This window comes from Nannospalax galili, unplaced genomic scaffold, assembly GCF_000622305.1.
Source record: "Nannospalax galili isolate Female #2095 unplaced genomic scaffold, S.galili_v1.0 scaffold453, whole genome shotgun sequence".
Lineage (NCBI taxonomy): Eukaryota > Metazoa > Chordata > Mammalia > Rodentia > Spalacidae > Nannospalax > Nannospalax galili.
The window spans coordinates 1462549-1475966 of NW_008334081.1; the positions used below are offsets into that span (position 1 = coordinate 1462549).

At 46.9% G+C, this 13418-nt stretch overlaps 1 protein-coding gene across 1 annotated transcript; it reads left to right on the plus strand.

The window, feature by feature from the left end:
* Positions 1-5165: 5165 nt before the first annotated feature.
* LOC103730864 (olfactory receptor 12-like) lies at positions 5166-10164 on the plus strand. The gene is made up of 2 exons (XM_008829174.1): positions 5166-6112; positions 10122-10164. Exons 1-2 carry the CDS (start codon positions 5166-5168, stop codon positions 10162-10164), a joined length of 990 nt encoding a protein of 329 aa, XP_008827396.1.
* Positions 10165-13418: the final 3254 nt, after the last annotated feature.

Consider the following 13418-nt stretch of genomic DNA (forward strand, 5'->3'; position numbering starts at 1 on the left):
GGGGAACTCTGCCCTGATTCTCGTACTAGCCCTACAGGTTGCATTCCCACCAGCAGTGAATAAGCGTTCCCCTTTCCCACATCCACACCAGCATTTGTCATCATTGTTTTGTTTGTTCGAACCTTAGCCATTCTGACTGGACTAAGATGAAATCTCAAAGCAGGTTTAATCCACAATTTTCTGGTGACTTAGGATGTTGAATCTTTTGTTTGAATTTTATCTTTTGAGAACTGTGTTTGTGCCAAGATCCATTTTAATTGTTTTTAATGTTAGATTTTTTAGTTCTTTTTATATTGTAGATACCAACCCTCTGTCTGAAGTTTAGCTAACAAACTTTTTCCCTACACTGTAGGTTCCATCTTCACTGAAATGCTGATGTCCTTTGCTGTACAGAAGCATATTAGTGTCATGTAGTTTCATGTGTCAATTTTTGGTCTCCTCTGCTATCAAGGTCATGTTCAGAAAGTCCTTTCCTATGCCTGCAAGTTCTGTGTTACTACTTTCTCCTTTAACAGAGTCAGGATATTGGATCTTATGTCAAAGTCCTTGATCCATTTGGAGGTGGGTTTGGTGCAGAGGAGAGGCAAGGATTCAGTCATTCTTCGACATGTAGCTATCAGAGCAGAACTGAAGAATGATGTGATACGTGACAAAAGGACATGTGAGGTCCTGAAGCATCAGACACATGTGTGGGATCACAGACATGTATGTGCTGAGCGGTGTGTGGCTCCTGTGCTCCTTGTAAGGAGCTCTCTCTTTTCTTTCTCTTTTGATTGGTTTTCTGTCACTGGCTCAAACCTCTTCATATTGGAATTGTGTTAATTTTTCAAACAGGAAACAAATAATCAGAAAAATAATAGAAAGGGGATCCAGATTGTCTACCCAGGCTCCTAATGGTACTGGGGGTTCATTTTCAGGGTCAGTGGCCTGAGAAAATCCAATGATCATGTGAGCCTCTAGCTGGCCAGATTCCCTAGAGAAAGCTCCCCACATCACCCTCACCTCATCAATATGGCAAGGGGAGGTTACAAAGGAGAAGAGCTGTGGCCAGGAGACCACACAGCACATGGGGTAATGCTCTAATGAAGGACACTGAGACAAGGTCCTCCTGAGTTGTCTGATGCACTCTTGATAGTCTTTCTGGTGTTTTCAAGGACTGTCAATCCATAGGGAATGGGTGGGGATGATGAAAAGATTGGCCATGGCCAGTGCTCCACCTCTGGAGCTCAGTGAGTTGGATTCCCAGCTGTCAGAGGCCAGCATCTCCCTAATTGGACACTGGAGGCTGTGAGTCCCAGCCCTGCCAGGTGCAGAGAATCCTCCCTAGCAGAGTGACCCCAAGGGTCGGCACCTCCACACATTTGTCCAGCTGGTGGGGACAAGGCAAGATGCAAGATGAAGAACACCAGCCCAGTCTCTTCACAAGACCCAGAGCATGCCACAGCCAGAACCTGCACACCTAGACCATCACAGGGACCCAGGTGTCCACCTCTTGCCACAGTCACCTCACTCCACTGCCCAGAAAGTTAAGGTTGACTTGAAGAAGGGACAGGACTCTGTTCAACAGAGTCTACGCTCAGCACCATGGGGCCCATGGGAGGATGAACACTAGTGGTGTCCTGGAGTAGACCTGGTTTGCACCTAGAGAAGGTAAGTTCAGTGTGTCACCGATTAGGGCTGTGATGAGTAGGAGAGAGACCAGAGAGAGAGTGGGAGGAGTGGAGGAACACATGACCGTGTGGAGAGAGAGCGGGGGGGCGGGGAGCACACAGTACCCTGTGTCAGCAAGTTGGTATTTCCTGTTCTTTTAAAAAATATTTTATTATTTTTTATTTCATGTGTGTGAGTATATTACTGCATGTGGATAACTGCACCCATGTCATACAATACCCACCGAGGTCAGAAGAGGGTATTGGATCCCCTCAAACTGGAGTTACAGAGGGTTTTTAGTCACCACATGGGTGCTGAGAACTGAACCAGGATCCTCTGCAAGAGCAGCCAGTACTCTTAACCACTGAGCCATCTCTCCAGACCCAGTATTTCCTGTTCTTATCAATCCTGGCCTTGGTCCTGGTCAGAATGAGCAATGCTGGGGGAGTCCACACTGACTGTACCTGCTGAATACTAATTCTAATTCTGCAGACAGGTGAACGGAAGCTCTTTATCCAACCTGCTCACAGAAGACAATGATGGAGCTGGCCCAGGAGGGCCAAGCTAAGGTGAGTACAGTCACTGTCACCTGCTCTCCCACAGCAGAGCACACGCCTCAGCCTTGAAGTTCATTCTAGAAGTGTCATTAGACTAGCTGGGTGTCCTCTGCAAGCTGGAGATCATGCATGTCCTTGTTCATTGAGAAGCAAAGGACCAGCCTTCCTGTGTAGATTGTGCTTATCTCTAAGGAAGCCTGTGTGCTCAGTACTGTGACCCCCAGGGGTTGTGTCAACATGAGCACAAGGCCACTCTATGCGTGTGTTGAGCTTGCAGTAGGGAGGTTGGCTAGCTAGTGCATGGGGGGGGGTTCAGATGGGCCTTTCCTGGCCACATACATGTCTTTCCTGTGTGAGGGTGAACTGTGAGAGTAGATGGCACAACAGTCCACTCACAGGTTGACCAGAGCACAACCCTGAGACCCTACGATGATGGCGATGGCCCTTCTCCCCCAACACACCCCGATTCTTCCTGAGCTCCTCAACATAGCAACCTCCATGTCCCTCCTGGGGACTAACAGCAAGATGAGCCTGACTCAGGACTTTCCTGTGTTTTCAGTGCCATGATCACCGACAAAGTGACCAGGAACGGTCTAAAGGCCATTCGGTGATGAGGCCAGCTCTGTCTAGTTTTCAAATAGGAAATAGCAAAATCTTTGAAGTCCTCCAAGCCTAAGACAGAGTACAGAGCACAGCTAGCAGTGGGCTCCAAATGGAGAGCTACAAGCATGTCCCACATGTGTCTAAGACCCAGGCTGCTGTTTTGGACTATCTCCTTGTCCAAATCAATTGTATAGCAAGATATTAATAGGCTATTAATTGACAGGATGGACAGTGTGGTACGTCCTCAGAAGAGTGAGTGAGTTCCGTCCTCAGAGTGAGTGAGTTCCGTCCTCAGAGTGAGTGGGTTCGGTCCTCAGAGTGAGTGGGTTCCATCCTCAGAGTGAGTGGTACGGCAGGGGACAGACGACAGCATGCCCTCCTCTGGGTAGGGCTGCTCTCTGCTCTTTCCAGCCTGGAAATGGAGGGGGTCACGCAGCTCAGTTTGTGGAAGGGTACGGGGTCCTCATGAACATGTGGATTAGTGAGATGAGACGTGTGTTGTGCGGGAGGACTCAGGAGACAGCGCTACCCAGGGCACTGCTCAGGAGCATCCCGTGGAGATGGGAGGACAGGGCCCAGAGGCAGGTGTGGGGACACGAAAGGCTGGCTGTGTCTTGAGAGCCACTCAGCTTGGATTGCTTCTCTGCATCTTCAGAGTATAGGGAGGGCTTTACGTAACTCAGAGAAAATACTTCCTTTCAGCCACGTGGGCTCTTCTGGAAGGAGAACCAAGGAGGTGAGGGTCACTGATGTGTTTCATCGCTTCGTAGGATACGTGACTGTGGGGGTGAAGCCTGCTGCCTCTCTGCCCCCACTGCCCTCTCTGTACCTGTCCCCATTCATGGCCTTTCCAGTCCACAGAAATGGAAACCTCTCACTGGTGCCCTTGTGGGAGTTTGTGCTGGTGGGATTTGGGGGCAGTGCAGAGACTCAGGCCCTGCTCTTTGCTGTCTTCCTGGCCCTGTATGTGGTGACCATCCTGGGAAACCTGACCATGATCATGGTTATCACCCTGGATGCCCGCCTGCACTCCCCCATGTACTTCTTCCTCAAGAACCTGTCCTTTGTTGACCTCTGCTACTCCTCTACCATTTATCTCTAAGGAAGCCTGTGTGCTCAGTACTGTGACCCCCAGGGGTTGTGTCAACATGAGCACAAGGCCACTCTATGCGTGTGTTGAGCTTGCAGTAGGGAGGTTGGCTAGCTAGTGCATGGGGGGGGGTTCAGATGGGCCTTTCCTGGCCACATACATGTCTTTCCTGTGTGAGGGTGAACTGTGAGAGTAGATGGCACAACAGTCCACTCACAGGTTGACCAGAGCACAACCCTGAGACCCTACGATGATGGCGATGGCCCTTCTCCCCCAACACACCCCGATTCTTCCTGAGCTCCTCAACATAGCAACCTCCATGTCCCTCCTGGGGACTAACAGCAAGATGAGCCTGACTCAGGACTTTCCTGTGTTTTCAGTGCCATGATCACCGACAAAGTGACCAGGAACGGTCTAAAGGCCATTCGGTGATGAGGCCAGCTCTGTCTAGTTTTCAAATAGGAAATAGCAAAATCTTTGAAGTCCTCCAAGCCTAAGACAGAGTACAGAGCACAGCTAGCAGTGGGCTCCAAATGGAGAGCTACAAGCATGTCCCACATGTGTCTAAGACCCAGGCTGCTGTTTTGGACTATCTCCTTGTCCAAATCAATTGTATAGCAAGATATTAATAGGCTATTAATTGACAGGATGGACAGTGTGGTACGTCCTCAGAAGAGTGAGTGAGTTCCGTCCTCAGAGTGAGTGAGTTCCGTCCTCAGAGTGAGTGGGTTCGGTCCTCAGAGTGAGTGGGTTCCATCCTCAGAGTGAGTGGTACGGCAGGGGACAGACGACAGCATGCCCTCCTCTGGGTAGGGCTGCTCTCTGCTCTTTCCAGCCTGGAAATGGAGGGGGTCACGCAGCTCAGTTTGTGGAAGGGTACGGGGTCCTCATGAACATGTGGATTAGTGAGATGAGACGTGTGTTGTGCGGGAGGACTCAGGAGACAGCGCTACCCAGGGCACTGCTCAGGAGCATCCCGTGGAGATGGGAGGACAGGGCCCAGAGGCAGGTGTGGGGACACGAAAGGCTGGCTGTGTCTTGAGAGCCACTCAGCTTGGATTGCTTCTCTGCATCTTCAGAGTATAGGGAGGGCTTTACGTAACTCAGAGAAAATACTTCCTTTCAGCCACGTGGGCTCTTCTGGAAGGAGAACCAAGGAGGTGAGGGTCACTGATGTGTTTCATCGCTTCGTAGGATACGTGACTGTGGGGGTGAAGCCTGCTGCCTCTCTGCCCCCACTGCCCTCTCTGTACCTGTCCCCATTCATGGCCTTTCCAGTCCACAGAAATGGAAACCTCTCACTGGTGCCCTTGTGGGAGTTTGTGCTGGTGGGATTTGGGGGCAGTGCAGAGACTCAGGCCCTGCTCTTTGCTGTCTTCCTGGCCCTGTATGTGGTGACCATCCTGGGAAACCTGACCATGATCGTGGTCATCACCCTGGATGCCCGCCTGCACTCCCCCATGTACTTCTTCCTCAAGAACCTGTCCTTTGTTGACCTCTGCTACTCCTCTACCATTGCCCCCAAAGCCCTGGCCAATTTCTTTTCTTCCAAGGTCATCAGCTTTGCAGGCTGTGCCACTCAGTTGTTTTTCTTCTCCTTTTTGGGAACAAGTGAGGCTTTACTCCTAGCTGTGATGGCCTATGACCGCTTCATGGCCATCTGCAGTCCTCTACGTTACCCCGTGACCATGTCCCCCACAGTCTGTGCCTGCCTTGTGCTGGGTGCCTACTGTGGAGGCTGCCTGAACTCCGTCGTGGAGACCAGCCTCACTTTCCAGCTGCCCTTCTGCAGCTCCAACCTCATTGAGCATTTCTTCTGTGACGTGCCCCCCCTGCTCCAGCTCGCCTGTGCCAGCACGTTTGTCAATGAGCTGGTCATGTTCGCCATCTGTGGTTTCATCCTAATGGGGGCAATGTTAGCAATCCTCATCTCCTATGGCTACATCACCGTGACCATTCTCAGCATGCACTCGGGATCTGGGCGGCACAAGGTCTTCTCCACCTGTGGCTCCCACCTGACAGCCGTGTCCTTGTTTTATGGAACTGGTATTGCTATATACGGCCAGCCAGGAGCTGTAGCGTCCATAGAGCAGGGCAAGGTGGTCTCTGTCTTCTACACCCTGGTCATCCCCATGCTCAACCCCCTCATCTACAGTCTGCGGAACAAGGATGTGAAGGATGCCCTGAGGAGGCTGGGGAGAGACGCGGCCTTGTGAAGGATGGTGTCCAGTGAGGGACAGTCTCGTTGGATGGAGGGAAGCTCTGTGGCAGCCACTTCTCACCACTAGGACGGTTTGTGTTTGCATCTTCCTTCTTGTGTGCTGGGTCTCCTCAGGGACACTTCCTGTGTGCTGGGTCTCCTCAGGGACACTTCCTGTGTGCTGGGTTTTCTTTCTTCACATCTTGTTTCTTACGTCCTTCTATCACCTTGTATTCTAGGAACAGCAAAGTCTCGCAGGACAGACACCCTTAGATTAGGGCAATTATCCATGAGGATGAGGCTGACCCTTGGAGCAGAAGTAATAGTCTCCTGAGAACAAGCTTTTCCTTTAAGCAATAAGGACTTCCTGAGGCGTCTGGCAAACTAGAGCTGAGAACTAGACACGAGACGCCAGCTGACAGGCTGCCCATCGGGCCTTCTTGCCCCTTGTCTTGGGTCTTCTCCCATTGCCATTTAAATCTCACGCCACTACCCTGTGAATGGACCCAGCTCATGGGACCTTGTTATCCACTCCGCTGAAAGTAGCCACATTTATCTAACTTCCCTTTGCACTAGACATTTCTGAGCCCCATAAATGGTGTATTGGGACAGGTGGCTAAATCTAGCCTATTGGGGCTGCTGCAGCTGGGCTTCTGCCCCAAAATGACTGTTACCTTGTGAACTAAAAGGAATTTGAACTAATTTTATAAATAAGTGGACCCTCACTTATTTTGTAAGTCAATTTGAACTGAATCCTTTTGGGGGAGACTTATCATGTAAGCACCAAATAACACATATCCAAAGACAACTTACAGAAATATATGTACTTAAGTTTAGCTTCAGGATGAAAACTTAGTCACAGCACTATCACAGAAAAACAAATTTACCAACTTCAAAAATAATATTGATCGCAGGTCTGTAGTAATGACGGCCTGTTTATTTGCTTCATTTCATTCTAACACATCTGTTGCTATTGTTGTATGTCTTAAGTAAACCTCACTAACATTAGATTTTACAATGTTTTTCTTATGAAATTTTTTAGTTCCAAGTCAGATTAAAAATTAATTCTTGCATGTCTGTACTTAGGATGGGTTTGAAACAGGAATGCTGAATAACTGATTTTCTTAGAAGAATCAGCAGAAGAAAAAGAAAAAGCCTAGATAGACTGAGAGAGGAAAACTATAGTATAATCTCACACAAATATGCATACACAACAAGACCAAGTCAGAGACACAGACAACGGCTAAACCAAAAAGGGAACAACACATATGAATTACGTAAGAATTGGCCCAAAGTTTCCCCATCCACCCAGCTCCCAGTGCCAACAGGTAAGGACTTCCCAGGCCCCCTCCCATCACACAGCTCCTGGCACCAACAGATGAGGGTCCTCAGAACCCAACACTTGACCCAAGTTTCCCCCTTCTTCCCAGCTTCCATTCCGTCAAGTAAGGGATCCCAAGATCCTGAACCCCTGGCCCACATTTCCCCAATTCCCTGGCTCCAGCACTGAGAGGTAAGCAGTTTCCAGACCATCAGCCTCAGGCCCACAATCCCACTCAACCAACTCCAGATACATGAACCAGCACAAAAACAAAGAACGTGAAAATCCAAGAGGACAGGCCTCCTACAAGAATTACTGAAACAAAGCAAAGAATGAAGGAAGTCAGCCCGAGGTGTGAAAACAGGGTCCAGCAAACAGAGCTGATGAAGGAAGTCAGCCCGAGGAGTGAAAACAGGGTCCCGCAAACAGAGCTGATGAAGGAAGTCAGCCCGAGGTGTGAAAACAGGGTCCAGCAAACAGAGCTGATGAAGGAAGTCAGCCCGAGGTGTGAAAACAGGGTCCAGCAAACAGAGCTGATGAAGGAAGTCAGCCCGAGGTGTGAAAACAGGGTCCCGCAAACAGAGCTGATGAAGGAAACCAAACTGAAATGATGCTGGAAATGAAAACTCCATAAGCTGAAGAATGTGTGAAATCAACAGTTATAAACAAAGTAACATGAAACCAAAAGAACATAGAACATGATTCCACGACATCAGCACTCAGTAAAAACAAGGTAGAAAATTAGACCTCAAAGACAGTAGCTCAGCCCAGACACTGAGAGGAGCCCAGGGAAGGGGAAAAGCTCAAAAGATGGAGCTTGCTGTGTAGACTCAGGTTAAAATATCTCCCTGCTTTTAAAAAAGTATTTTAGGGGCTGGAGAGATGGCACAGCAGTTAAGAACACTGACTGTTCTTGCAGAAGACCCAGGTTTGAATCCCAGCACCCACATGGCAGCTAACAACTGTCTGTAACTCCAATTCCAGGGGATCCGACAGCCTCTTCTGTCATCCACGGGCATTGCATGACATGGGTGCACTTACCTACATGCAGGCAATACACACAGACACATAAAATATTTTATATGTGATTTTCTTTTATGTGTATGCGTGTATTGCCTACATGTATATAAGTGCACCCATGTCCTGCAATGCTGGTGCAAGTCAGAAGTTGTCAGATCCCCTGGAACAGGAGTTATGGATGGTTGTTAACCACGATGTGGGTGCTAGGAATTGAACTCAGGTCCTCTGCAAGAGCAGTCAGTGTTCTTAACTGCTATGCCATCTCTGAAGCCCCATCTCTTCCTGTTTTAAGATCTAATTAGAGAGAAAGGGAGAGAGGAAATAATTAGGAAAAGTCAGGAAATTCTGAATTGTAGACAAACTGGGTGATCTGAAATTCTTTAACAAATCCCATGGGCTCTTGATATGATCAGAAAACCCCATAACCCCATAGTAAACGTTCCCAGCACAGCTGTCCAGGCATGACACCAGGCCCTCTTCTCCTGCTAGGCTGTCTTATAAGAAGTCACAGCAACTTTTTCCATGTGCCACTGGGAAATGCTCAAGAGGAGATTGGAAGGGGAAGGAGATGAAGAAGGATGACTAAGACAGGCCAGAAAGCCAGGACAGAGCAGGCGAGAAAAGCCAGATCACCAGGGTCTCTCTGTAGCTCTGACTTGGCATTTGGTGCTATTGTTCTTGTCAACTAGCAATTCCGCCATTTCTTATCTTAAATTCCAGCAAAACTGGGCTGCTTACTCGCTGCCTTTAGCTCTACTTCCACACTTGAACTTTGGCATGCAAAAATAAAGGCACAAACAAAAAGAACAAACCAGTTTAGGAATTTCAGACTTCCCCTATCTTTGCCAAATATTTGCACATTGAACTACCATAGCTACCAAACACGAAACCAGCTGGAGACCCAAACAGCAGCTTTGCTCTAGTTCCTCCTCTGCTGCATTTCCGTTTCCTGCATCAGTGTCTTATTTCTTTCCTAAATCTTCGCCTTCAACACTAGCTGGTAGGATTTGTTTTCTATTGAATTGTCTACTTCATAGTGCAGAGACCTGCTTGGCCTCACCCTGGGTCACCCCCCCCACACACACACACAGTGTCTCAGGTAAATGGTGCACATTTGTTAGAATGCTAAGGGGCTTTCTCCAACCCAGGAATGGGTGTATTGTACTGAGCTTCCCTAGAGGCCACTGCACATCAGGGGGAGTTCCCCAACAGCTCCACCCTTTGGAGTATCTCCCTCCTCTTCAGAATCTTTTGGATTGGGAACTAAAATGATTTCTAAACTAAACGGGGCAAGCTTGCAATTGGCAGAAGAGAAGGAGGCAGGAGAACAGAATTAGGCACTAGAACAGTAGCGGGAGACAAAAGCCGAACGCTCTGACTCCTGCTCTGAAGCATGTGAGAGGGTGTCCACCCTCTAGCTCAGAAGAGACCAGCAGACTGTACCCAATCCAGAGGCGGGATCTGGGCCCCAGAGAACTCTTCAACATCCACTTGAGGAAGCTAAACAGATGGCCTGGTACAGAGGGCCTGTGCTGGGATGGGGTGCTGACCCAGGTGATGGCTCTGGGGAAAGTGGATTGTCTTCAGGTCCCATGCTGAAATGACAAATTGTCACTATAAAACTCAACTCTATTCCCAAGGAAATAAAAGATAGTTTGTCTTAAATATTGAGTGACTAAGGCTCAGGGAAGAAGTGAGGGATAAGTACTTATCGATGGATTAAGATAAAATAAGCTCAAGATAATTCTGGCTCTCGATTTGTATCATTCCAACTCTCAATAGTAACAGGAGCTCTAACCAGGGAACCAGTCTGCAGATTCTCCCTCATTGGCATGCTTTTTGGTCCTTAGGGGACATGGGGATAGCAGTGGTTTTTCTGGTTGGCTTCTATGAATACAATGTCCAGGTCCCTGCATGTCATAGCAACTGTCAGGGTCTGGTTCCATCGAAGGCTGGGTACCATCACACTGTGTGTCTACAACACCTTCACCAACTATCTGGTGATGAACACTTGGGATGCTTCTGCCTCCTGGCTATTGTTAATAATGCTGGTGTGAACAAGGGACCTACCTGTCTCTTCGCAACCTATGTAAATACTATGTTGCCCATATCCAAAGGCAGCACGAAGAAAATTTGGATGTCGACCCGGTGTCTGATTGCTTGGTCATAGGGTAATTCTTTTAATGTTTAATTTCTAAGGAATCTACGCTCATCTTTCCAAACTAGTCATCCTTCTTTCAGTCCAACAGTGTCTGTCTGTCCTTCCAGTAGCCCCACATCACGTGAACATGATCTGTGAATTTTCATTTGCATTTCATAGTGGAAGTGAGGTGCATCTCACTCTGGTTTTGATTTGTATTTCCACGGTGATTGTGATGTTTGACATCTTCTCATGTTTATGGTCATTTGTGTATCGTTGAAGGAGAAACATCTATTCAAGTCCTTCATTTATGATTTATTGGAATTGCTTTATGTTGATTTATGCGTTTATTTTTTATTTTTAAGAAGAAGCATTTCATTACAGCTTTAACGTATTCAGTAACACATTCCAGAGCAAGGATACATCTCTTTCAAAAGTGGCTATAAAACTTTTAGGTTCACAGTTGAATTAATACAGTTATACAATATTGAACTCAGCATAAACCCTGTAAGACATAAAATTGAATGAGTTTTTAACCTTGAAAAAAGATCTCCATTTCATATTAAAATATGCTGTTTCTTACAGACTCATTGTTTTTGCTAATAACACTTAGATGTTGGTGCATGCATCTCTAATCAATATGTATCTGATTATTATTAGTCATAGTCGGTTGCACTTGGATCCTTGGCACCTGTGTATGGATATAAAGTCATCGGGTAGATTTCAATGGTAATGTTTATCAACTCTACTAATTAACATGATGTAAATTTTTATGCTTCCTCCTCAAATATAATTCATTTTCTTAAATTTGTTTGTGTGTGTGTGTGTGTGTGTGTGTGTGTATATCACACAGAACATCCCAAACCATCTTGTTCAATTATACACCCACTTCCCAGGTGGCGCCCTCCCATACCCTCACCTCCACGATAGCCCTTATACTCTGATATCCCTGCTACTGTCTGCTGCATTGTCAGCACCCCCCCACTACTTGCCCTTCTGGTGAATCTAGTCAGCCTACCTAGAGGTCTTTGTTTTAGGAGGGTCAGCTGTTCATCATCTAGCAGCAATCAGTTGTCAATATTCCTTTAGATAAGACTGGGGTCTGCTGTTCATTTTCCCAGTTCTATGCAGGGATTTTGTCTACCTGAGTTTGCATGTGGTTTGTGTAGTCTGACACCATTGCCATATAATCATATGAGCAGGTTCCCAGGAGCTTGTGGGACTCTGTTTCCATATGGTCTTGTACCTCCTCCCTGGCTCTTACAATCTTTCCACAACAATCAATTTTAAAGGAGTTGATGTAGTTGAAAATATGCTGGAGGAGAAGAGGCACAAACTCTTAAGGCCATTTGAGGGTCTGTTCCTGAGGGGTCAGATGGGCTTGGGAGGAGCCCCTGGGTCCTTTCTTTTACCAGTTCCATCTATGTGAAGATAACTCAAAGGTCCTGCTCAACTGCAACGGACCAGCCCAGACCGGAGTAGTTCAGTCTGACGGGAACAGGGTCCTCGAGAGAGTGGGCAAGGATTTGGCGAGTGACAAACAGACAGACACACAAGAGCTTGGTGAAGGTCTGAGTGTATTTTTGCAGCTGCAAGGTTTGAAATATATACAGCAAAGATTGCAAAAGTTCATCATCAGCATGACTGTTCTGTAATTAGTCACTTCCTAAGATTTTCAGTAAAAGTGAAACAATTTTGCCAACCATCATGTATAGCCAAAACACATTTCTTTATCTTATCAACCTGGTACCAGTCAGCAAATTCTTGCTTTATGATACTGTGATTTCTACTACCTGCTTTTATTACACACTCAGAACTCTGCTTAGTTTTGTGATTTCATGTCAGGATGAAATTTCAGGTCAATTATGAAATAAGAACATTTAAGGAATTATCACACATAAACAATAAAATAAGACATCTTTCTCAAATGACTTGTAACATTTGACAGACCCCAGATACTAGGATATAAAATATAACATTTCCAGTTGGTATATACTAATCACAACATTATGAAACCATCTTTCCCAGCTATTTTTCCAATCCTTAACTACAGTCTGTAGTTGCCTTTTAATGCTCTCTTGTCGATCTTTTATCAAAAGACACCAAGGTGGTCTTGATCTTGCCTATTTATCCATGAATTGTAATGAATACCAAGACACCCTTCTTCTATCTATATGGCTTCTACCCATCTATGTCTCTCTTCTAGAAATCCATTATTCCCTGGACTTTCCAGCATTAATTCTGCTTCACTACTTGCTGCATCTAAAATGGCTTTCATTAACAGTGATGCATCTTGAGGCAAAGTTGTCTCAGGTGATTGAGTTCCTGAGAACTCTTCCTGCATACTAGGATAGTTAAAAGATTTCAATAAAGGCAGTGACAGCAGTGTCAAGGACACCAGGTGCTTTCTGGGCCCCTGAAAGCCCATGATACAGTGACAGTCAGAAAGATAATAGCAAGTAAAAGCATGCCAAGTACACTGCATGTTTTTTAGCACAGCCAACTCCAAGAGGCAACCTTCCTTGAAGTTCCAGCCTCAACCCATGGAGGATCTCACACGGGCTTCATTGGAGATGGTGTGACACTCAACCATGGCTGGCTTCCCTTGAAGCATGGAGGAAATGTTTCCCCTGTGTTGACCCTCCTCTTTGTAGACTGGACACTGGTTCAAGTCCATCTTGTGGGGTCTCCTCAGCCTCCTTGATCAAGAGGACAGGTGACCCACCACAATTACAGGACATTTTGAGAGATGCTCTTAGGCCCCTGGAACTAGTCAACCTAAGAGTGCAACGAGCAAAAGCTGTCCTTTATGTCCCTCTGACCAAATTAGTATAGGC

Bases quoted from the DNA above. Each gene is read 5' to 3' on its own strand.
- LOC103730864 (XM_008829174.1), top strand. From the start codon at position 5,166: ATGGCCTTTCCAGTCCACAGAAATGGAAACCTCTCACTGGTGCCCTTG. The intron at 6,113-10,121 runs GTGAAGGATGGT...TGAGTGACTAAG, and splicing joins CTGGGGAGAGACGCGGCCTT to GCTCAGGGAAGAAGTGAGGG.